The sequence below is a fragment of the Temnothorax curvispinosus genome, unplaced genomic scaffold (genome assembly GCF_003070985.1).
Source record: "Temnothorax curvispinosus isolate PA1 unplaced genomic scaffold, ASM307098v1 QBEX01015926.1, whole genome shotgun sequence".
In the NCBI taxonomy this organism is placed as follows: Eukaryota; Metazoa; Arthropoda; class Insecta; order Hymenoptera; family Formicidae; genus Temnothorax; species Temnothorax curvispinosus.
This window is the reverse complement of record NW_020225706.1, coordinates 152,012-179,287: the sequence shown is the minus strand read 5'-3', so window position 1 is coordinate 179,287 and position 27,276 is coordinate 152,012. Positions and strand designations below refer to the sequence as shown.

At 38.2% G+C, this 27,276-nt stretch overlaps 1 protein-coding gene across 2 annotated transcripts in view; it reads left to right on the top strand.

Annotated features, from left to right (window-relative positions):
* Positions 1-27,276, top strand: part of LOC112466152 (sodium-coupled monocarboxylate transporter 1-like) — an 81,083-nt gene that overhangs the window by 31,647 nt on the left and 22,160 nt on the right. For both annotated transcript variants that reach the window (XM_025034084.1, XM_025034085.1), the window contains exons 2-3: positions 22,565-22,673; positions 22,746-22,855. In XM_025034084.1, the coding sequence (XP_024889852.1) occupies positions 22,565-22,673; positions 22,746-22,855 (219 nt within the window). The remainder of the gene's footprint in view (positions 1-22,564; positions 22,674-22,745; positions 22,856-27,276) is intronic.

The window sequence follows — 27,276 nt, the reverse complement described above, 5'->3', positions numbered from 1 at the left end:
TGTTCGTGTCGAATAGTGCGGTGCCGAATTGTGCGGTGTCGAATCGTGCAATGTTCGCGTCGAATTGTGCGATGTCGAATCGTGCGGTGTCGAATCGTGCGGTGTTAAATAGTTACGTGTCCAATAGTGCGTGTCTAATCAAGCGGTGTCGAATCTTTACGTGTCCAAAAGGAAATCACCCAAATTGAATACATTTATAAGTGTGAATGTCGGATATATGTGTAACGTGTGTGTGTTCTTCGCGGGTGTTACATTAGTGCGGGGGTGATTTTTGAAGGGAAAACCTATTTGGAAATGGACATCCTGCCCGCTATTATTACAATCGAGATCGGTATGGAATTACATAATGGTTTAGCTAAATGTGGTGTATGTTGGTATTTGAAATTAAATTAAGTCGCAATTAAAATTAAAATAAAATATAAAGAGATGTTTGCGGGGTGAAAACAGAGAGACAAGAATTTATGCATGAAAAATAAGGATACCGCCATTGAAATAAGATTAAGGTTATTTAAGGTCTTAAGATGTTTGATTTTACTGATTCCATAACCAGCTTGTTCCGTCAATTCTGTCGATTTAATTGACGTTTAATAGAACATTATTGGAAATATAATTCATTTAATTTTAAAATAACTATTATGTTGGATTTTACTGAGGCATGAGAAAAGAGATTACTCCGAGTCCGCCGATAAATCAGCTAATTCGGGAGTAATAGGAAAAGGAGATTACTCCGAGTCCGCCGATAAATCAGCTAATTCGGAAGTAATAGGGAAAGGAGATTACTCCGAGTCCGCCGATAAATCAGCTAATTCGGAAGTAATAGGGAAAGGAGATTACTCCGAGTTCGTCAATAAATCAGCTAATTCAGGAGTAATGAGAAATCAAAAGGGTCCAGAGGATTTGAAGGAACATGTACCCGAGAGACTTTCCGAACACAAGAAAATAAGAGTAATAAAAAGAAGCGTATATACGACTTACTACTTGGCGCTGATCAAATTGAAGTAGAATAGTTAGATCTCTTTGGGCCCTGTGGATAGGCTCTCGTCGATACTCAATGAGTTTAAGTTTGCGCACAGAATTTAACTTAAAACTTAAGATCGGATTTGAATGGGATACTGTTCGTAAAACGGAAGAGAAGTGAAGTAAATTGAACTGAAGAAATGAACCGGAGGGAAGAGAATTTGATCTAAGAGATGAACCGGTGTGAAGAAGTGAACTGTCTAAAGGAGCTGGAAGAGAGGGAGCTCCGTGATGTCGCGATTTATATAGGAAAATTCAAAGGATGGAAGGAGTGGATTTTGTTGTGGGATGTGTCTGGTTTTCGTTTCGAGGATTTCTTATTGGCGGGCTGTTTCTAATTCTTGTTTAAAGGATTTCTCATTGGCGGGATGTTTTTCACCCAAGAGCTGGATTTTTAAGTTTTTGCCTATCCTGGAGAGCTAGAGACGGTTATCGATTTTTACGGCTGTTTATTGGTGAGTCTTCTTGTAAAGCCCCCACTGTCTTATTGGGGGTGCAACCCATCGCTTTTTCCAGTGACTCATTTTGTTTTTCGACTATCGCCGATTTCTCTTTATTAGGGTTCTTTATCTCGCGACCCTGTTTTTATGTTGACAGACGATGCATACCTCTCAATTTTAAATGCAAACAGAAACTTCCTCCACGTGTATTTACAGACACGTCTAAGGCTTTGTCTCTGTTTGTCGGAACAACGTACGAGCAATTTTAGAAAGCTCGCTCAATGCAATAAAGATCCTCATCAAACCTTGTCTGGAATTAAGGCCCCTTTGGCGCGTCGTGTCGCCGGGTTTATAGTTGTGGACCCGACAAGGTTGATGAGAATCTGGTCACGTACGTCCCGTCTGTCAGTAATTCGTCATCTGGAAGGTTGGTTTTAGTTGCCCAAGCAAATAAGTAGTTTGTTCATCAAAAAGGAATGTAAAGAGATCAAAGCTCACTCGCCGATTGATCCGTCCGTGCTCGGTTTATTTATCTTAATCTTAAGGGCTATCTCGGGTGCATAGGAATTTCCGAGAAAAAGGGAAATCGTAGAGTTCGCAGGATGTAACAATAAAAAATAAAGCTTTCAATTTAAAAAATTTAACTTGGGTTCTACTGGGCCCAATACCGGGCCCTAGACCCAATATCTAATAAGATCGTCTATTGGCCCTCTCCAAATCATGCAACTTTTGTCTGAAACATTTTTGTCTATAACGAGTTATAGAAGAGATATTAAAATGCACTATTTAAAATGGAACACCCTGTATAGTCAAGAATTAAACGATGTAAGTATTTAGTTAGATGGGCCAAATGTTTGATGAAAATGATAAAATATCTTGATGATCTATATTTCATCAAATATAATCAGCGTAACTATAAATACTTTTTTCACAACACCTCCACGGAAAGTTCGACTTTCCATGTCTGTAGAGAGGAGCGAAAGTGACCAATTTCTCGCCGGGGCGGCATAGCGGGCGGAAAGTATCAATTTTCTTCCCTAGGGAGGAAAGTAAGTCCTGGCGTGAAATGGCCACTCTCGCCCCTCTCTAGGCATGGAAGTCGAACTTTCCGTAAAAGTGTTGTGAAAAATATTGTGCGCACCTCGGGTCGAAAGCTTTTTCAAACTCGTGTGATTTGCCGCCCTTGCCTTCGGCTCGGGCGGCAAACTTCACACTCGTCTGAAAAACGCTGCTTTCTCCCCTTGGTGCACAATATATACTATATTAGTATACCTTTTACACGGTTATACAGTTCCAAAACTCGCAAATATGGAGTACAGGATGCGATTCTGTATGCTAAAAGAAACAACTTTTTCCTTTAGCAAAATTGCGTTTGACAAGTAGTTTTTGTAGCAAAGTAAGTTAAAGTTAAGGAATGAGCGTTCTCGTTTATGTGGCATTCAGGGCCGACGCACGCTTCTCAGTTACTCGTACCTAGTTTTCTGTATTATATTACTTAAAATATGATAAAATTAAAAAAAATAAATATTGCTTATGTTTTTTTTATAATAAATGAATAAAAGAATTGTCTGATTTCGTAGCACTATTTGAAAATTAAAAAAATGTAAATAGTTAAAAATATAAATATGCTTTGTGTGCTGAGCATTCTATTATTCTAAATATTGCACAATTATGTATGACAGTTGAATAGTATCACTAAATTTGAGGAATAGTTTACTAGAACGCTCAGGCACAAAGCATATTACTATTTACATTTTTTAAATTTTCAAATAGTTCAATGTCACAGAATCAGACAATTCTTTTATTTATTTATTATGTAAGGAATATAAGCAATATTTATGCTCGGGGGGGTATGGGGCGCTCCCCGGATTCGCGAATTTTCTACGAAATGTTCGAAGGACCAGAGGGACCGTTCCCTCACGAATGCGAATAAAAGCAAAAAGCGAATAATTAGGCGATTCACCGTATCGTTGCCCGGCCCCCTTCCTGGTGGTCGATTTCGTCCTTCCTTCTGGCCGGCGAGTTCTCCGTGATAGCGGGAGGAACCGTACAGGCAGGCATGGGTTGAACGTGCGATAAGCAGACAAAGATTAAGCAGGCAGACCAGGCAAGGCAAGCAGTAAATATGCACTCGTCGAATTTCTGAGTTGCGGACTCGAATGTCCGTACGGGCTGACGTTGCTTTCAATGCGAGTTAACTCGAGGATGTGCGTATTACGATGGTTCTATGATGCGTGTTACTTCAATCACATCCGAACAGTGAGTGATGTTAGAGGCTGGTGTGTACTCTCGGACGACTTAACGATGAGTTATTCTTCCGGCACTCTCCGGCTTGCGCACCTGTGAAGTACGGCGCGAGCGAGTACCAATTTCTCCCATTATTTGGGGATGTCACCCGCGGGCGGGCAGCACGAGTCGGATGAATCGCGCGAATATTGACATGCTAACGATCGCGATCCGCCAACATTCCGCACGAGTCACTAAACATGAAATTTAGGTTACCGGTAACGCTTCAACAAATACACGCTAATACGAAAAGCAACTTATCGACTAATGTGTAACGCGAACCTTAAACGATTAACTTAACAACTAATATATACACGTAAGCTCCAAACAATTTATTTTGTTAACTTTTATTGTATTTTAAACGATATTGTCGTTAGGTTGATAAGTGAGTAATACAGTTTCTTTTAAAGATCAGATATTTAATGTAGAATACAAGACGTGTAAAAAGATATGTTACGTGACGCTAGTGTAAAGGCGGACTGACATATATATATATATATCAATCAAATATATATATATATATATATATATATATATATATATATATAGAGGAGAAGAAGACTATCAAAGCGTTCACGATCGCCCGTTTTCATCGCCCATGCACATGAGGACTCCCTTTGGGCTTCTTCTCAACAGATATAATACAGAAAAAGAGCAAGGACTAGATACGAGCGATTGAGGATACGTGCGCTGGCTCTGAGCGCATAAACAAGAGCACTTATTTGTTAACTTTAACTTACTTTGCTACAAAAATTACTTGTCAGACGCAATTTTGCTTAAAAAAAAGTTGTTTCTTTTAACATAAAGAATCGCGTTCTGTACTCCGTATCCGCAACTTTTGGGATATCCTGTATACGATTTTATCTGTCATTAATTTATTATTTATATTTAAAATTTAAATTTTAAATATAATTATTATCCGATCAAATTGTGAAAATGGCAGAATTGGCTAAATAGATTGGCTGGATAGATTAACTATCCGGCCAGATAGCCGGATTATAAAAAAGTAATCAAATTAGCTAGATATTGGATAATTGTCGGTGTTGTGAGCGCACCACGTAGTTAAGAATAATCAATGCACTTGGCAACACGGCAACACCAAGTGCCCCGATACGAAATCCGACCCTAGCGATGAAGATCGCTGACGCGAAGATCTGCACAAGTTTCGGGAATGACCAAATATGGTCATCCCGGACACCACTTGTCCGTTAGAACTTTGATCGAAGTATCAAAAACGCTGACAACTAAGTCAGCAACACCGAGCGGATAAAGCGCCCGCCTTTCCGACGAGCGGCGGGCAGTCGTCAGTCAACCATTAAATAATAACGTGCGTCGCGTATATCAAAGGTCGTAACTTCGCGAGTATCATAATTAAAATAAAAGGAATTGTATTAAAGATTAAAAGAGAAATATATTGGGCTGTAATTTTATACATCGTGACGAGTGTTTCTTCTCCGACCCGAGATTCCCGAATCCTGTGCCGACCCTGAGAGCAACTCTCGGTCCCGGCACAACAATTGGTGGCAGCGGTGGGATCTCGGCAATCGGAGAACGTTCCCGTCGCGTGTGTCCCCGCCACGAATATTCGCCTGAAAGAAAAAAGCGAAACAGTGTAAGTGGTGAAATCAGCCCTGACGGAAGCACCCGGTAGCAGCCCGTTCGAGAGGAAAGAAGCACCCGGTAGCAGTCCGATCCAGAGGAAGGAAGCATCCGGTAGCGGCCCGCTCCAGAAAAAGGAAGCACCCGGTAGCGGCTATCAGCGACACCGGAGAAGGCGCCGACCTACCACAACGGTGACCCGCCGGCCCCGCAGCCAAGACACGCAGCGACGGTCAACAACCAGCGCAGTAACGAGCAACATGCGACAATAAATGTAAGTCGAAAAACAATTGTAACGCGTTTATTTGTACGGCGTGAACAGGCGATACATGTCAGGAGGCGAAATCACGCCATTCCGCCCCGTTCGAAACGCGTCGTTCCTCTATAGCGAACCAGCGCGGCGCGCGAATGAATCCAGCTCGCGAAGTCCCATACGTGTCAATAGACATACAAATAGCGAAGCTTTAGACCGCGTGCGACAAAATCTAGACTCGCGATTTACAGACGATAACGCGCCGGAACTGCACCCAAACGTCCTGGTAGAGCGAGAATTTTCGTTCGGTGAAGTAGACGCAAGTTTAGCGCGCGAACATAATAACGCGAACAATAGCAAAAACGACAGTGACGTACTACGACTAGACCCCACACTTAGGTCCGGTATATCGGACAATAACCCTATTCGCTCCAACCATGCCTTTTGTGTCCCACGAATTTCTAACAGTCGTTTGTTCCGGAAAACAAATGATCGTGAAAGAATCCCCTCCACGCCGAAAAAAGTTATTGTGGCAGGGAACCTCAGGTAAAAATTTCAAAGTCCTAGCTCATTTACTCTCGAAACGGGGAACAATCAAAATCTCGGTGGGACACGAAAGTGCATGGTTGGAGAATTACGTCAGTGTTGTGTGAAAGGTAAATGAGCATTTTTTTCGATAAAAATGTATTTTTGTGTATAATTTAACCGTATTTAAAATATTTTTGTCGTTAAAAAAAAAAATTTAACATTCCACAGAGGTCTATTATGGCTCAGAGGCAGGCGGAAGAGGTGGGGAGGAGCTACGTTTATAAAAAAAAATTAATTTTTTTACATAAAAAATATCTGTCACACTTCAAATTCGCCTTTTCTTATTCAGAAATTCTTTTTCTAGCATTCTTTAAGTCCTTAAAGTCCTTCTGTACCATTTAAAAATTACCAAATTTGCGGCGACAAAATTAAGTATTCCTATTTAATTAATAATTATCTCATATTTTTTTTCTCATCTGCACTACTTTTAGCTTTAATTTGCGTTTTGGTTCATTAAGCTTCGTCAATTTGTTCGTGAGTTATGATTTTTTAAGTAAAATGAGTCGTAACGTGTGTTTGTCAACATATAATTGTTGTCAAAAAATATTTAAATAAATGATTTCCAAATATTCTTTACATTGATTTTTAGTCGAAGGTACAAAGATATTATAATAATTTTTGGGGAATTTTTCAAAGCTATTAACATTATAAAAAACACGTGGGACTCGAAAGTGCATGGTTGGAGGATTATTGGGGCGAAAAAAACGTTGGAGTGAATAGGGCGAGAGAGGAGAATTTTCGCTAACGTCATACGATAGCAGCATATTTGATCCGACAGAAAAGGATTATACCCCTCGGGCCAACAAAATGAGCCAACAAGGAAGAGCGAATCCGGACAATATAAACCGCGGCGAGATTCAAAATGTGCCGGTGACCACCGAGCAGGTCAACGCGGAAATAGAGAGAATCAGACCCTCGGTTAACAGGCGACCGTCCGAAATTGACCAAAGCCGAGCGGCGCAAACAGGTCCAGGAGCACGGGACTCCGTGCTCAACGACATCCTGAACATGATGCGCGACATGCAGGACCGCATGAACCGTGCATAAGCCATGGAATTCGACCGCTCTGTCGAGCTTCTTCGCGCCGTGCGCGATATACAGGACCAAGTAAGCCTAGAGGCTAGAAGCCGCAACCTACGACCGCTCCGACAAAATAGGCACCCGCGTACGAAGCCTGGGCCCACTGGACGTTATCTACGGGCGAACGCACACCGACGTTCGAAACCAACTGGGACATCACCTCGAGAAGCATAAAGAGAAAGTAAATAAAAAATCTGACGTTTCAAGAGAAATAAAATTACGCATTGTTATAAATTTTCTCATCCTCTATCAGCACCTCACAACAGGAGCGTCGGCGTCGTCCGTACCACCGTACGAAGTGACGCAATTTATCAACGAGCTAGGTATCTATTTCGAGAGAATCGGACACCTGCAGCAAACGGAAGCAACGTGGAAATTAGCGATACGAATAGACGTAACCGCATTAAAAATCAGACACCAATAGTTCCAAAGATACCTAGAGAATACCGAGGAACTTTGCAGTTATGCCACTGGAGACGTCAAAAATAAATGCCAGATTGCTCTTCGGACCAATAAGAGAGAAAATGATAAAATGACACGCGCCCTAGAACACTTACAAACAATTTACAAGTCACCCGTAATTAAGCGAGGGTTAATCAATGCCATTGGAGAAATAAGTAAAACTCTATTTGGTACCATGGATGCAGAAGACGCAAAAACAATCAACGAGCAATTACAAATACTTAATAATCAGCAAGAGACGCTACAGCATGCAGCAAAGAACCAGCTGAAGATCATCAACTCCACATTAGGACACATGGAAAAATTGGAACAGACGCTGTCCCACAACGAAAATTTACTGGCAAACGTCACCAGAAAACTACACAACCAATTCATACACCGAGAAGAAATAGACAAACAAATAATACTGTTAACCGCTATCCTAGCTGACCTCACGACAGACATAAACGATATTACAGACTATTTAACATATGCACAAAATGACATTCTACTTACACGCGTACTTCCATTAAAGAATATAATCGTAGAATTAAAGGAGGCAACCTCACACTTAACCAGAGGATTAAACTTTCCATTTAAAATCCAGACCGAAAACTGGAATACGATCCAAAGATACGTAAGCGTAAGCGCGTATTACGACCATTCGAACATATATGTACACTATCCTCGCGTTCCCTATAATAGCATATCCGGTATACAAATTAATAAAAATTACACCTGTATCAATATACAACGACCATAATGTGTTTACCCTACTAGAACCTTCACACACGCTATTAGGAATAAACCGAGAGAATCATAATTATATAATATTAAAAGAAAGCGATTTAAATAAATGTACGCGAGAAACTACTATGCGACCAATATTTTCCCGTGTATTTTGTAACTGCGAATGCACCAAGCAAGGTGCAACTTTTTGTAAAAGCGCCTAGATACGTAGAAAACCGTAGACAACGTCACGTCATTTCTAATGTAACATTCTGGATAACATTAGCCGAACCTCAAACATGGTTATATTCCACTCCAAAAATATCGGAAATTATAATACAATGTAATGAATTGCCAGAAAATAAAATTAAAATTGAAAAAACCGGAAAAATAACATTACGCGATAATTGTAAAATAACTACACCAGATATAATTTTAGAAACTAGAAACCGAATCAATACTAAACATGTAGAAATGTATTTACCAGAATTCAATGTAACTAATACCCTAGAAAAAAATATAACATTAGACAACGAATTAGATTCCGAAAAGGAAATAAAGCTAGAACCAGTAATCAAAGATCCGTCGGAATTGATAAAGTTAAGTTTAAGTCTAGATGAAATTAAAAAATAAGTGGAAAATAACCAAACAAGCGTTTTTGCAAATAAGAATATTGTGTATCCTGTAGGGTCCGCGACCATAATAATAGCCGTAGTAAGCATTATACTTGTAATCATTTATGTAATAAAAAAAGGGGGAATCATTAAAAATTTAAAGGGGGAAACCACAGCATACATACTTGCAGTAAGAAAATTAGATTATAACCCTTCAAGAAAAAGAAAAACACTAATAAATAAATAACAAAAAACTTTGAATATCTCAGTTTTTCTTTTTCCGCGGGGGAAGGGATGTTGTGAGCGCACAACGTAGTTAAGAATAATTAATGCACTTGGCAATACCAAGTGCCTCCGATACGAAATCCGATCCTAGCGACGAAGACTGCTGACGCGAAGATCTGCACAAGTTTCGGGAATGACCAAATATGGTCATCCCGGACACCACTTGTCCGTTAGACCTTTGATCGAGGTATCAAAAATGCTGACAACTAAGTCAGCAACACCGAGTGGATAAAGCGCCCGCCTTTCCGACGAGCGGCGGGCAGTCGTCAGTCAACTATTAAATAATAACGTGCGTCGCGTATATCAAAGATCGTAACTTCGCGAGTATCATAATTAAAATAAAAGGAATTGTATTAAAGATTAGAAGAGAAATATATTGGGCTGTAATTTTATACATCGTGACGAGTGTTTCTTCTCCGACCCGAGATTCCCGAATCCTGTGCTGACCCTGAGAGCAACTCACGGTCCCGGCACAACACCGGGTATCCGGCACATCCCTAATTAAGATAAAGAATTTTACTTTATATACCCCAAGGGACCTTAAAGGGCGTTTTGAAGGGACGTACCCAACCCTAACCTCCAATTCATCCACTACCTTACTGTTTCCTCCTTTGGACCAACGGTTTAACGTCTCTTCCGAAAGACGGAGCCCAGTTTTCTCCGCATCTTGCACGGAGGGGCGCGGTTTTTTCGGAAAAAAAACTTTTCCATGATTCATGGCTCTAGTGGACTCGACTCTGGTGGAAATAATTTTACAACAATTTACGTATTTTTATGAAAAATTACAATTTTCTACAACAAATCACAAAATTTGTGAAAATTGTAGAAATTCATGGTAAATTATAATAAATTGTAGTAAGTTGTAAAAAGTAATAGAAAATTGTAACAACTTTTTTACGAACATTTTTATGAGACGTAGTAAATCGTAGAAGTTGTAGATTATTGTAAAAATCATAACTATTTACAACTATCTACAACATTCTGCGAATATTTTTTATGAGAACGTAGTAAATTGTAGAAGTTGTAGATTATTGTAAAAATCACAACTATTTACAACTCTCTATAACGTTCTAACAAAATTTTTTATCAAAATTGTAGTAATTTGTATAAGTTGCAAATTATTGTAAAAATTACAACTATTTACAACTTTCTACAATATTCTAAAAATATTTTTATGATTAAAAGTAAGATATAAACAAAGTATACTTGTCCCACTCTAACTTATATTGCATCAGTGTGCACTAATTCAGCAGTGCAGGAATAGAAACAGATCTTATTGAAAGTTGTAGATTTCAGCATAGTCTGATGTAAAAATGGCTTAGTTTACACCGATCATTTTTGATACGCGTATTAAATAGTAAATAACTAGTTAATAAATCTGATTATTGGCTGATCAGTTCAAATATACTATTTGATACGCGTATCAAAAGATCGGTGTAAACTAGGCCAATGTCGAACATGTCGCATATTTAGTATTTATCTAGTGAGAAGGCTGATGTCGAATCGACGTCAATTCAACGTCGATTCACCGGAAACTCATCGACATCAAAATTAACATAATAAAAAATCAGCTGATTTGAATCAAATTGTTTTGGCATCATAAGTTGAAATAAGATCCGACTATAAATACCGGCCATAGTCTCTTAATTTTAGACAAAATTTTTAGAGTTTTGGACACAAGTAACAAAGTAACTTAGAAAGAAGCAACTTGATGCCAAAACAATTTGATTGAAATCGGCTGATTTTCAATGTCAAATTCGATGTCGATAAGTTATCAATTCGATATCAATTTTGTAAGAAATATATCTATCCCAGGTAGCACAACGTCGTCAATTAGACGTCTTTTTTACGTACGCATTCGCCAGAACGTATGTCAAATTGACGGTCAGTATAACGTCTAAATGACCCTATATTGACGGCCATTTGTCACAGCATAAGTGACGTCATCGGATGACGTCAAATTTACATCAGTATATGACGTAAATTTATAATAATTTTAAAAATGCTCTAAAAATGACATAAATATAAGTCATTTAAAGGTATGTATATGCCGTTATGCTTTTGTGAATTAAGAATTTTAGAAAAACAAGAAAAAAAGAAAATACATTTATTATGTATATGTCGTGTGTGCATACAGCCGCGCGGTCACCCATCCAAGTCAGTACCGCACTTAACGTTGCTTGACATCGATGATCGAACGGACTAGTGGTGACCCTTTGACTCTGGCGCTTCCTTGTTGCTAATACTCCTATATAACATATCTTTATAGTGTTCAAAAATTGTTTAATGATAATAACCGGTAAATATTAAAAATAATAACATAATTACAATTAATGTACAATAATTATTAATATAAAATTCGTATATTTAACATAATTGTAGGAATAAAGATGGTATCCAATGTTTCGAAGGATATAAGAACAGTATAATGTTTATTATAGGATGAGAATAACAGAATATGAGAGATACAAAAGGAACGTTAACACTCTCGCTCGATCTACGCTGAGGCTGAGCCTCGTTCAAACTCCAAAACTACACACGACGCGAAACGTTACAATTCGACTTCCCGGCTCGAAGGCTTCTCTGTTACTATTCCCTGGGCAACGAACGCCCTTTGCTCGCTTGCTTTCGAAAAACGACTCTCCACAAATTAACGTTCTGTTGTCATTAGACGATCGACTCTCTAATAGATTCTTCGCATGGCAACACGGCATCGCAACACGCGCGCGACACGCGATACACACACATCTGCGCTAACACAACTCGATACATTTCAATACTACACTCGGCTATTCTGCCATCACAATTGTGGTTACTCTTGGTCAGAATTCTCCGCATCATCCACCCAAGGTTTCATATGGTCCGCTGACGTAGAGGTCTGTAGGGGACCTTCATGTTCTCCGACCTTACTCACTAAATATCTATCATTACGCAGACAATTTTTGATAGCATAAGGACCTAAGTATTTCGGCACTAATTTCATTCCGGGTCCGAATTGAGTTCGCTTTATCGCTACCAAATCGTTCTCCTCGTATTGCTTGGGTTTTTTACGTCTCTTATTGTAATATCTCCGATTCTCCTGTTGAACTTTAAGAATATTTTGCTTCGCTAAAAGTCGTACTTCGTCTCTTTCATTCTGAAAAATAGTAGCTAACTTTGAATCAATTAATTCTTTAACTCGCGGGTTACTCTTAAGGCGCATATGCGTTCCTAAAAGTAAGTTAAACGGTGTAAATCCCGTGCTTTTACTCGGTATCGAATTTATGTACTGTTGCGCAATATCTAAATACTTAAACCATTCATCTGATTTCGGCGTCGTCAATTTAGTTAGCATAAAGGTATCAAAGTTTGGTTGATTCTCTCTACTTGACCATTAGATCGCGGTACGCCAGTCATGATATGTACATGCTCGATATTCTCTTGCTTACAATATTCTTTAAACTCCTGAGATGAAAAGGCGGTGCCTCTATCAGAAATAATCCGTCTCGGATTTCCAAAAATCACAGCCTGTTTTTTAAGTCGATCTATTACTTCTGATGAACATGTACTTTTAACGGCGTAAAACCAAACAAATTTACTGAACGCGTCTACAACTACAAGGATATGTCGATAATTCTTTTTCGTAGACGGCAAAGGACCCAAGTGATCGATATGATAAGTATCCAACGGTACACTGCCTTTATCGATCGTATGTAGCCAACCGTCTTGTTTACCTTTCTTCCGTTCCGCTAAAATACATTCAACACAATTAAATACTACTTTCTCGATTTTCGCACGCATATTCGCAAACCAGTAATCTCTTTTTACTAACAGCTCTGTTTTGTTAGTCGAAAAATGCCCTTGTTCATGAGCTCGCCGTATTATTTGTAACTGCATAAGCTTCAGTACCACTAATCGCACATCGTTATCACACAATAGAAATAATAGTCCGTCACGCATAATATAATCTTTGGTAGAACCACGATTCGCTAAATCGATAATTTGTCGCACTTTGCTATCTTTACTCTGCGCTTTCTTTAATTTAACAATTAATCCTTCATCGTCTTCATCTATCGCAAATACATTCGGTAACGGGTTACGACTAAGCGCATCTACATGGGTCATGCTTTTCCCTGCCCAATGTTCGATCGTATACGAGAATTCCTCGAGAAGCAATGCCCATCTTGCTACTCTAACACATAAATTTTTCTTATTCATCGTTAACGTAAACGCGCGACAGTTCGTAACAATTTTAAATGGAATACCTAACACATAGGCTACGGTCAACGTGACGCTACAAATGCTTCGAAGCATTCCTCTTTTCTTTTCTTTCAATGAAGAAAGAAGGAGAAGAAAAACGCTCCAAAGCATTTGTAGCGTCACCGTAGCCATAGACTCTAAATTTCTGCAATGCTTTCACTATCGCAAGGACTTCGAGTTCGTAGCTATGATACTTTTTTTCGGCTTCCGTGGTTTTCCCACTCGCATAATACACTGGGTGAAACATTCGATCGTCACTATTACGTTGCATTAAAATAGCACCGTACTCGTATTTAGATGCGTCTGTATGTAGCTCTGTTTCGCGATTCGGGCTGTACAATTACAATACCGGTTTATCGCTTAATAACCTTTTAAGTTCACGGAAAGCAGTTTTTTCTTCTTCACCAAAATGAAACGGTTCATTCGCTCTTAACAAATTCGTCAACGGACGTGCAATCAATGAATATCCTAATATAAATTTTCGAAAATAACTCGTAAGGCTGATAAAACTTTGCACCTGCTTTACAGTACTCGGTTCCGGAAATCGCAACACAGCTTCCGTTTTACGCGGGGAGGGGCGGATAGTTCCGCTCTCGACAACATGTCCTAAGTATTCAACACTCTTTTGCAAAAAACAACATTTACTCCAATTAATAATTAGCCCGCATTCAGCGGCTGTCTCTAATACAATCTTTAATCGTCTCAAGCCTTCTTCTTCGTCTGACGACGGAATGATAACATCATCTATATAACTCGAAGCAACTTTTGATTGAATAAGTACTCTAAGTACCGCATTAATATATTTTTGAAAAACTGCGGGTGAGTTACACAATCCGAAAGGAACTACTAAAAATTCGTATTGCCCATCTGGTACGATAAATGAGGTATATTTACGACTGTCCTCGTCCAGTGGTACGTGAAAAAATCCGTTCTTAAGATCAAGAGTGGTAAAAACTTTGGCATCTTGTAACGAATCTATTTGATCTTCGATAAGCGGTAATGGAAATCGATCTTTCACGATCTTCTTATTAAGTTCTCTATAGTCTACACATAATCGCGTCGCGCCGTTTTTTTTCTTAACTATGAAAAAATATTCATATCTGACAGTATATATTTATATATGAACATGTAAAACTTATATATGTTCATATATGTTCATATATAAATAAGATATGAACAGATATAAGTTTTATAGAACATATATAATCATATATGGTTATCTATTGCCATATATGATCAGATCGTATATTATACATGACACAAGATCTGATCATATAAGTTCATATATGGTCAGACATATTATTATGTGTAGCAGATATGACATTATACATAATCGTATCTGGCCTTACATGATCGTATATAAAGAATGTTTGGCCATGTATTATCAGATATAATTATATATGGTCATACATAACTATATCGGCACTGTACATGATCATATATGACAAGACGCGATGTATATATGACCAGACTGGGTCATATATATATATATATATATATATGTGTTTTAAGTCCGACAAAGTCCATATTGGCACGCAGTTTAAAAAACTGAAAAATGTATTTAATAATAATTGATATTGTGAAATATTATTAAGCATCCAGATCCACTTCGACCAAAAACGGCATCTCATTGCTTGTTATTTTAAATTTTTCTTTTTTTCTAATTTTGCATAAGACACTTAATCTTTTTTAATTGACATATTAATTTTTATCAAATATTTTTATAAACAATGAAATTTTACCTTCGTGAAAAAAAACTGTTATATAATATATATTATAGTTCTTATAAATAAATATATTAATCGTATTATTTTGCAAACATAATATCTTATAATTTAAACTGAAAATCATATATAATCATATATGAACTTATATAGTCATATAAGATTATATATGATTAGATCAGATATTGCATCTCAAAGTATCCGATAGATGGCATTCGATGGGATCTGTTTCTCGTATTTAAAATTTGACCAACAGTGTTATAAGAATGGTATCAAAAGACACGACACTGTCTCGCGCTATGAAGCGGCACAATTTTTGTATCAGTTGTATCGTGGAGTCTACTTTTATAATAAAGTGGCACACTTAAAAAATAACTTTTGAAAATATATAACAATGTTCTGAAACTTATTTAAATATATATGTCCAGATTGAACTGTGTCAGTTCGTATCTTTTGGGGATACGTATGTCGGTGTTGGTAATGGATGATAGTGATGGAGAGGAGTGTATGTTTTTGGATGTATGATGGTAAGTGGAGGATACATCCCCAAAAATACCATGCGACTCTCTGCGAGTCGCGATGGTGCCACTCCACTATATGCCCGTCTAACTCGTCGTCCGATGAGATCGTCGGTGATAGTGTCGATCGGGGCAATGGATGTTGTTACCGAATTTGTTTATATATTAATGTCGGCGCGGACGAGCGCTCGCGAGAAAATGTGGCTAATGTGTTGCCGTCTCGATAGGGGCGCGCGCGACCACCACAATCTGATCATACCTGATCATATCTGATCAGATATTAACATATACAATAATACCAGATCATATATCCTCAGATCTGGCCAATTTCCATATCTGACTATATATGGCCAATCATATATAATTATATATGATCATATATGAATATTTGGTAATTATACAGTAATAGGGACCACCCTCCGATGACCTTGACCTTGACATATGTTGTCAAGGTCACCCTCCTGAGTGACCTTCGGAAGGTTTTAGCCGTCGCTCGTTATTCGTTAAAAAGTTATTAACAAAAAAAGTTTCGAAAATATAGCAGCTATTTTGAGTATTGGAAGGCATAAATAACTAATACGCATACACTTTTTACGCGAACCGAGGTTCACGCACACCCCCCCCCGTGCTTTCGGGGGAGGTGCGGTAGCCCCAAAATAGTTCACGCATACACTTTTCACGCGAACCGAGGTTCACGCACACCCCCCCCTCCCCGTGCTTTCGGGGGAGGTGCGGTAGCCCCGAAATAGTTCACGCATACACTTTTCACGCGAACCGAGGAGGTTCACGCACACCCCCCCCGTGCTTTCGGGGGAGGTGCGATAGCCCCGTATAATTACCGAATATTTTTTTTCGGGTAGTACTACCGGACTCGCGTACTCAGATAATGATGGCTGTATAATGTCGTCCCGCAACCATTCTTTAATATGCGCGTTTACTTCGTCTTTTTCCGTTTTGGATAATCGTCGCGGTCGCTGATACACAGGTTGATTATCCTTGACTACTGTGCGCGAATGGGCTTGGGATTTAGAGTTCAAAGGTCAATGAAGTTTATCCTTTTATAACAAACGTCTATAATAGTCAATAATTACAAACTATATTTACAGCTATTTTACAATCGATATTCGATATTATTCTCGCGGGCGAATGCGCGCGGAGAGAGCCGTCACTTCGATATTATTCTCGCGGGCGAATGCGCGCGGAGATCACTCGAAGCACGAGCTGAATCCCGAGAGCAGCGAAAAGGGACGCTTTGAGCTGGTCGACTAAGTCTAACACGAGACGCGGAATCGTTTTGGTATCGTCGTCGATAGCAATTATCACCTTTCGCTCGATATGACTCGGAAAACGAATGTTCCTTGGCGCGCGGAGGGCCGGAGCTTTCATCAGCTCGCACTCCGCCTCCCCATTCGCGCTCCGAAATTTCGCTGGACCAATCGGCAATCGACACCCCGAGACGTACGTCACTCGACAATTTCAGCAGTCCTTGGGGCCGACGACCGATCAGCTGTTTTGGTATTTGTCTCTCCCTGTGTCCCGAGCGTTTACCTCTCGCTTAGAGGTTCCCGAGACAAAGGGAGCGTATCGGTACACGCGGAAACGGCGTGACACTGTTTATGATCTCTCGCAACTTCTCGGAGACACGGCACTTATTCTTCGAAACGAGAATACATTTAGCATGAAATATTCGAAATAATCCGATTACGTTGCTCGAGAAATTCTGCTATCATTCTGGCAGCAGTTCGATTTCGAACAACTACAATCGTCATTTTAATGCCTACGTCGCGAGTTTTTACGGGCTTATATGCTTCAATTAAATTTTCAACTTCGCGCCTATGCTCTTTATTCGCGATATTTGATACGTCAACTTCGTTCATTCCGCAGTCGTAATCGATACTTAAGATTTCGGGAACAACGTCAGTCTCTTGTACCGTTTTTTCTATTTTCGCAATCGTTACTTCTCCTTCTCTTGCTCTAAGATCTATGGTGTTCAAGAAATCCGCACCGATGATAATTCATGCTGCATTAGATCGTCGGAAATTACATAAATGTCTATTGAGAATCTATTATCATCGACAACCAAATTCGCGGAAAATCTACCTAACGTTGTGTTATTCGGCGCTCCTACTCCACGAAAACGTATTTCACTTGCTCGAACGGTGGTGAGTCTAATTTAATATACTTGTCTTCTCGCATCAAAGTCAAATCACTACCGGTGTCTATTAACGCGGTGGTCTCGAATCCGTTTACTAAAACTTTCTTTTGATATTTTTTACGCGCGGATCTCGACACGCTACACACTTCTTTCGGCACGACTTTCGGAGTATGCTTTTTCGGACACTGCGCGGCCACATGTCCATACTCACGGCACTCGAAACACTTTACGTCTTTTTCTTTCGTCGGGCACTCTGCTGCGAGATGCGTCGCTGCACCACAGGAATGGCATCTTCTTCTCTGATGGCCGTCTTTCTGCGTCGTAGTCGTAGCTATACCTCCTTCGTCGCTGGGCTTGGCAAATCGCTTCTGGTCGCCGTTCTTCGGGATTGCGCCGCTATCCGTCTTTCCTCGTAACATCACTTTGTCAAACGCTTTTCGTAACGAGGCTGCCGAATTAAATTTTTGAATGCGCGCCTGATCACGAAGCGTCGGGTCCGGAATTCCGTCTATGAGATAGTCCACAATGTCCTCTGGGCCCGATGGGTACTCGATTCGCAAGTATCATTTTCTCGTGGAAGTACTCGCTGAAACTTTCACCTCGTTTCCAGGAACGTTCTTCAAATTTCTTCCGCAAAGCCACTCTGCTCGGTCGATGGAAGAACATCGTTCTCATCTGCGCTAACAAATCTTCAAGATTCATCTGAAGAAATTCGGGCTTTGAATAGAACCACTTGCTCGCCTTGCTTTTCAGCCTCTTGCCCACTAAAATTTTTGCTTCGCTTTCATCAAGTTCGTATGTCGTCTTCAATAATTGCAATTGCCGTTCCCATGTTTCGTAGCAGTCGTTGTTTCCATGGAAGGGACTTAACAAATCCGCGATAGCTTGAACGTCCGTCCTAGGCCGCCTTGACTCGGTTACCGACAACGCTCTCGATGAATTGCCGTCCACTGGCTGATTTCGCTGTTGAATATGAAGCAACTCTATCTCCTTGCGCGCCAACGCGAGCTCTCGTTCGGCTAACTCTGCTTGTTTCCTCGCGAGTTCCAACTCACGTTGATCGCACTGCACTGATCCGGAAGGCATTCCAGCAGCGGCTGCATCGGTTTCACGGGCATCATCATCTCGTCTTTCTTTGTCCGAAATCCACGAGCCGTTCGGGTCTTTTTCCATAAGCCTGTTAAACAACTCGGCTTTTGTCCCGGTTGTAATCAAACCTAAGGACTTGCATTTATCTCTCAACGCTTGCGCTGAGAAATCGTCAACCCTCTTCATCGTACGATTTCACAAGCACATCACACGTTCACAGATCACACCAATGGAGTTTCGTCTCTCTCTCAATCCTGGTTCTGGCTTTCTCAATCCCGGACGAGCCCCTAAGTTTGTAGGAATAAAGATGGTATCCAATGTTTCGAAGGATATAAGAACAGTATAATGTTTATTATAGGATGAGAATAACAGAATATGAGAGATACAAAAGGAACGTTAACACTCTCGTTCGATCTACGCTGAGGCTGAGCCTCGTTCAAACTCCGAAACTACACACGACGCGAAACGTTACAATTCGACTTCTCGGCTCGAAGGCTTCTCTGTTACTATTCCCTGGGCAACGAACGCCCTTTGCTCGCTTGCTTTCGAAAAACGACTCTCCACAAATTAACGTTCTGTTGTCATTAGACGATCGACTTTCTAATAGATTCTTTGCATGGCAACACGGCATCGCGACACGCGCGCGACACGCGATACACACACATCTGCGCTAACATAACTCGATACATTTCAATACTACATAATATAATATTAATATAATAATGTTAACAATATATGAGAACACCTAAAGACGCTACCTGACAAAATAAAGAATTTTTTTAATGAATCGAATCAAAGTTGAAAAATAATTAGAAATCTAATTTAAAGAAACAAATCTAAAAAAAAATCAATCTTTACTTTATGTATGTGCATATATGTTCACGGAGTAAGTTATAGTACTATATTTTCTATTATTCTTATAATATTTCTGCAATGTTGTTCTAATATTTCAACGAAATGTTGCAATTGTCTCTACAACATTGCATTGCAACTTGTAACGTTCCTGCATTCTCTAGCAAGCTTCATGCTATACGGGTCTGTTTTAATTAAGAAAAACTCAAAAAATAAAAATAAAATTGTGTACCAAGTTTGGTCTTAAAATAACGTCTAATTCATGTCCTTTTCATGACGTCATACTTTCGTCCACAATAAGACGCCAAATACACGTCATATAAATGACATATGACGTCTTGGACGAAAAATGACCTCAAATTGACGTCAAAAAGACCATGTGCGCTACCTGGGATATGACCCTATTAAGAGCTGACACCTTCCGTACGTCTGTTAACAATAAGTGTAACATATGTAGACAATACGAAACGTCTTCATCAATCAATGTTGTAGCACAGTGCGGAAGGTGACTGACTCAAGAGCCAGGGGTTTCAGGATCTAATCCAGCGGTGGTAAGCAAATTTTCTAAGTACAATATAAATTTATTTAATTAAACTTGCACGTAATCAAGATTTTCAGCAATAAAATAATGTTTAACGAGAGAAGTAAATTTTATATTTTATTTTGTAGTATATCCAAAAAGTTGTAGTTATTCATAAAAATTTCTACGTAAATTTATGAAAAAAAAAACAAACATGGCCCAAATCACGTACTTTTGACTTAAAAATTACGTAAAAATAGCCTGAAAAGTTGTAATTATATTATAAGAAATTGTAGTTTTTGCATAATTTTTGCGTGAAAAATAAAATTATTTTCACCAGGGCGAACCTGGTTCCTCAGATTACGAGTCTGGCGCTCTACCACTAGACCACACCGCCGCCCTCACATCCCTAATTATAATATAGTAAATTCTCGTTAACACGAACCCTGTTAGCACAAACACTCGGTTAACCCGAACTAAAATTTGGGTCCCGGCAGACTTGTACAGGTTTTTATGGACTTTTCTCCCGGTTAACGCATAATTCGGTTAAGGGACTGGTAAGAAGATTTGAACGGCCGAAAATTGGGTAAAATTCAAATATCGTTTGTGGACAAACAAATAAATATACATAAATTTTTTTTAAAGCAAGTTGTTAGTGCTTTCTTAACGAACTAAACAAGACGTAAAAGTTCCAAAAATATAAATAATTAAGGGTGATATTGATGATTGAAGGCGATCGCGCGATTTGCGCACTGCTCTGTTCTTGCCACGATTCCTGGTGTACGAGCTGGAATTTTTCAATTTTTTGGTGCCATTTTATTCGTGAGATTTCCCTCTATAGACTGAACCTAAAGTCTAAAAGAGTACGTTAAGATTACAACAATGGCAGCCAAAAAAGAAAAAATTTCGAAAAAATTAAGTTATTTGTTGTTAAAACAGTTATACAAAATTAATTTTTGTGTGCTAAAATAGGTTCAGTTTATAAAGAAATACGTTATCTTTATTTAAAAAAAAAAAAAAAAAAATCAAGTCGATGTCTGCAGCCGTTCGTGAGTTATCGTGGCAAAACTAGCGAAAAATGCCATTTCGAGAAAAACACGGTTAAAGTTTAGAGAAACGCGGACTCTTTGCCAGCCAACGCTCACTTTTTTAACTTTCCTGAGCTCAATTTTGCGAATTTCTCAAAAAACTAAACTGGGAAATATTCTTAAAGAATCATACTATCAGAATATGTAAAAAAACAAAAAATCAAATTTTTCGAAATTTCAAACCCAACCGTCCCCCTTAACACGAACTTCGAACTTTTTGGTCCGTGCAGAGAAAAGTTCTCGGTTAATCCTCGCAAATCGCGCATAAGTATTGAATAATATGTAAACAATATTATATTATGATATTATCATCATGTATGTTGTTTTACACATCACATTTATCAAAATAATAGCGCTTTGTTAGTTTTCCACGATGAGCAAGCAAAAGCAGACATGTATTGATATTGATTTGAAAAAAAAGTTGAAATATTACAAGAAGTTAAAATAAATGATTAAAAAGTTGATTAAAAACCGAGATTGTTAAATATTTAAATATAATCAACGCTCTCAAGGATAATAAAAAGTAAAGAACTAATATGAGACAATTGCATCAGGAACCGTTACTGCGAAAGCTAAACGCATTTGCAGAGCACAACATGAAAATGTCAAAACTAAATTATTAAGTTAGTTTAATCATATGCAAGTTTAAAATATTTCTATAAGTGGACCGCTAATTCAGGAAAAAGCGATATCTATAGCAGATAATTTAGGTGTCAAAAATTTTAATTGTTTAAGTGGTTGGTTGTGGAGATTCCAAGTTCGTAAAAGTTATATATTTTATTTAAGTTGCTGTATAAATAATAAAGAATGTATTATAGATGTAATACTATCTACTAAATTTTATTAGTTGACCTCGTTAACACAAACGAATTCGTGTTTCCTCTTTAACCCGAACACCTGGTTAACACGAACTCAAATCCCGGTCCCTTCGAGTTTGTGTTAACGAGGGTTTACTGTAGTTATAATAGTCTCTAATTATTATAGTTATTACATCAGAACTATATAATTATTTTTCAACTCAATGTTCTTAATAATTATGCATTTTAGAGCACTTTGGTGTTTTATGATTGGAGTTATATTGCTGATTAGTATATGTGGATATGCTGGTATGCTGATTTATGCTTGGTATTATGAATGTGATCCACTTACGACCAAGGTAACATTTATATTTAGTTTTTAACATATTTGAATATTAAATTTGATATTGACTGATCTTTGTGTAACACAGCTGGCACGTGCTAAGGATCAGTTATTACCGTTGTTAGTTATGAACGTTCTAGGAGAATTTCCAGGATTGCCTGGTCTCTTTGTGGCTGGTGTATTTAGCGCCGCACTTAGGTAGCTATATTTATACGTTTTAATATAATTAAAACAAAATAGAATAAGATATAGGTTTATGTAGATTACGGGATCAAGAAAAATTGTCTAAAAAATAAACAAATTTTAAACAACTGCAACTTTGTTTAAGGATGTTCTGGCTATATCTTCAAAACAGTGAGAAGTTGATAAAAATTTGTGAGATTGTTTTTTTAGTCTTCCTGATGTGCCGCAAAAAAATTGAAACAAATCCACTAAACGATTGCTGATTTATTATAACGATTTTAAGGATGTAGGTACTGGAGGTATTTCAAATATATTAAAAATGGCTGAAATTTTTTGAGATGTTTCTTTTAAATTAAATTAAAAATATTTTGTAAGTGATTTACTAAACAATTTAAGAGTTATTTAAGTTTAAAGTTGATGAAATTAACATTATCCCCCTTCTGGAGTCCGGTAAAAAATTTTTTATATGAAAACATATCTATAAAATATATATAATCATATAATATTATATAAAATATTATATAAAATATGTCTTTATATGTCTACATATGTTTTTTTCCCTCGTATAATCTCTGCTCGTACAAGAAAAATAATAAGAAAAAGAATGAGAAAATAATTAAAAGGATAATTTTTGGATTGTTTATTTATTTGCCTACATATAATTATGTATAATCATATATAAATGTAATAATGTATATAAAACATGATTATATATATATATAATTATATATCAGCAATTTTTTTACATTTGCACTGACTTTATTTTTTTTTTGTAAAAAAAAAAAAACAATGCAAAAATTATTTTTTTAATTATTTTCTAATTTTTTTATTATTTTTCTTGTATATACAAACAGAGATTATACAAGAGAAAAAAGAAACATAGTATGGACATATATGGTGTTCGGAGGGGTGTGAATCGCGCCGGATTCGCGAACGTTCTAGGCGTGTAAACTCGAAGGACCAGAGGGACCGTTTCCTCACGAATGCAAACGGATAAAGCGAACGATTATACGACTCACCGTATCGGTGCCCGGCTCTCTCCTGATGGCTGTTGATTTCGTCCTTCCTTCTGGCTATGAGTGAACCCTCCGTGATAGCGGGAGGGCCGTGCAGGCAAGGCAAAGGCGTTAGCGTGCGAATCACGTGCTCAAGCAGGCAGGCAGAGATTGTTAAGACAAGCAGGCAGTATAATGCAGGGCTCTGCGGCGGTCTCCGACTGATTGTGAGATCCGAAATAATACGCGGGCACGACTTTAACTCGATCGTGTTAACTTTTGATGCGTGGTACAGGGATCACTTCCGAGATGTTACTGATCACGTCCGCACGAGGAGATGTTGACTCGACAATGTCCAAAGTGTGAGTGTCTCTTCCGGCACTCGAATCTCTGGCTCGCGCACCTGTGAAGCACGGTGCGAGCGAGTACTAATTTCTTCATAATTAGGGCTGCCACTCGCGGGCAGCACGAGTCGGGTGAGTCGCGCGAATATTGACAACTTTAATCGAGCGCGATCCGCCAACGTTCCGCGCGAGTCACCAAATACGAAATTAAAATTACCGACGGTAACGCTTCAAATTACTTTTATTGACTAGTATTTAACGCAAACAACAAACGATTAACTTATTAGCAACTAATATATACAAGTGAACTCCAAACAATGGACATATTTTATATAATATTATATGATTATATATGTTTAGATATGTTTTTATATAAAGATTTTTTTACTGGGAGATTCAACATTTTTGCGGTAACTATAAATAAAAACAGTGAGATATTTCTAAAACTTTTTTTGTATGTAAAACATACATCATTGATATTGTATTTTAAGTTTCAAAACTTTTTGCTAAAATTTTTTTATTTTTTAATTGTTTAACAATACTAATTATTTAAATGACAAAAAACCATACTCAAACTGTTAACGGTAATCCTTTTTAACATGTAAAAAATTTTGAGTTGTTTCAAAGTCTTCATTTTAGTAATTTTTTATTGGAAGCTAACTTTTGGCAAGGATTGTATAGCCAGAACGTCCTTAATAAAATGGAAATTTAAATCTAAAAAAAAAGAGAACTTTGAAGCTTGAAATCTCTGTTATTCAAGCGATTCAAAATTTCATGGCAGCGTCAATACAGGCGCTTGCTGTATTGACCAACGTTAGCACGGGGTTGGATTGTCCTTTGTTTGTCAGCCGGTAGTAAGACGTCTCATTTTATAGCAACGTGCAATAAAACATTTGGAACCATACTAGAACTTACATTTAATCACACACATTATGTAATACTGGAAACTTTATATAATTTTGTAGATAAAACAATTTTGTTATTATCCTTGCTTTTATTATATAAATTTAGAGTTGATTGTCAACATTTTACTCGATAACGGCTATACACACAATATGTTACGGTATACTACATATATACATACATACACGTACATACATACATTCATACGTTATACTACATACATACAACACATACGTTATACTATTACATTTCATACACTAGACACCACAGACGCGCGCTTCGCGCGCGTTATTTAGCTTTAACATTATGCTATTACTATTACACTATTAACTCCTTGATACACACAATTGTCAAAATATATGACAGATACAAATGAAGTAAACGCAGCGAGAGAACCAATTGGCATCGCGGAAAAGCGACAACAATAAACTTCGATAGATTCGAGTATCAACTTTACATGTCTTTTTTAGATATATGCCGAGAATCGACTTTGCACGCTTTTTTTTAGAGAGGGATGATACAATACATACGTTATAAAAGTATTCGGTAATGTCCCCACGATAACGTATCGGTCGAATCGGGTATAATGTAACGCTTGTCGCCGTACGGACTCAGAGCGATTTTCGTCTCGCGGATAGTGTACACCTCGCGCAACTCTGATCTTATACAGGATTGACGTCGAGTCATTTCGATCTCATCGTTCAGACACCTCGTGTAATCGTCGAACGTTATAGTACGCGCTACGACGTTGCTCTTGACACCTTTCGCTTTTTTACAGTCTTTTTCACCAGCCACCCTCAACGCATACATCTTCGCCCTGAGTCCGACCAATTCGGTCATGATCGCGCCATTAATCTCGTCCTTCATCAAGCCCGGCACCTTCTTGTTCGCGAGCAGTATACCGTACGCGTTGTCGGTCGCGTAATCGCTCGTGTCGAATCTAGCGATATCGCGTTTCACGTTCTCATACACGTCGTCACACTCTACATATATCAGATATATGAGACTGTGATTGCCCGTATTGGTGTACATAATTCTACACATGTTGCGATACAGGCGAGACATATACTCGTGATGAAATTCGTACAAACAGACTTTCGACACGTCGAGGATGTACATGTCGACGTAAATAGATTTGTCAAATTTTACCTCGAGTTTGCGTAGTTCAACCCCAGATAGCACAAGACGTCCTCAGGATCGTCCTGAATATGTCCAGGACACGGTCTTACACACAGGTCTGGAAACTCTAGTGGTGGGGGATGCGACGGAGAAAATAACTCGCTTTGTGACCGCAAGAGTCGCTGCCATCGGTCAGTGTATGATGTGGTGGGACAAGGACGGAAATAGTAATTAGTAAACTCAAAATTGTGAGTGTCAGATAGGCAATAATTGAAGTTCCAAATGAGGAAAGGAATAATAAATAACTTTGTATTAAGAAAAAACGTTTGAAATCTTTTATTATACGAATGCGCAAATTAATAAATTGATAATTTATTCTTAATTTACATTATTTAAAGATGACGTGGTATGAGCGCGGTCGACTTGTATTAATTCTGATTCTTACCTTATGTATGCCTCGGTTTTATAAGATTAATTAAAAAGTTGAAGGCTATGAGTCTTTAGGAAGTAAATAATGAAGTAAATAATAACCCGTTTCGAAAATCCACAGTTAATTTACAAGTATATTCACAATATTTACATTCTCATTCCAAGAAATATTAATGCAGTTGTACACACAATTAAGGTCGATACCAACCTTTTTACTGTGACAGTTATTTAAAGAAAGAAAATGTCATATAAAAAAAGATTTACAGAAAAAAAGATGTTATTTTCAATCCATGTCGCTGTCCATGTCCTCAAGAACTGAAAAAAGTCTTTCAACTTAGCTCAAAGAAATGTCATCAAAAAATGTCATAAAATGTCATTTTCAAAAATGCACTTAAATTAAGCGCAATTAAAAGATTGTTGTCACGTTACTATGGGTTACCATCTACACTTCGCGATGACAGCGATGCATGGTGACAACGCCGTGAAATAAATTGTTCCTTGCTAAAACGACCGTAACCGACGTTTTGTTCCCCGGAAAAAATCTCCCGGAAATCAGTTCCCGGAAAAAATCTCTCCGGAAAAAATCTCCCCATCAAAAAATCTCCCCCGGAAAAAATCTCCCCCGGAAAATATCTCCCCCGGAAAA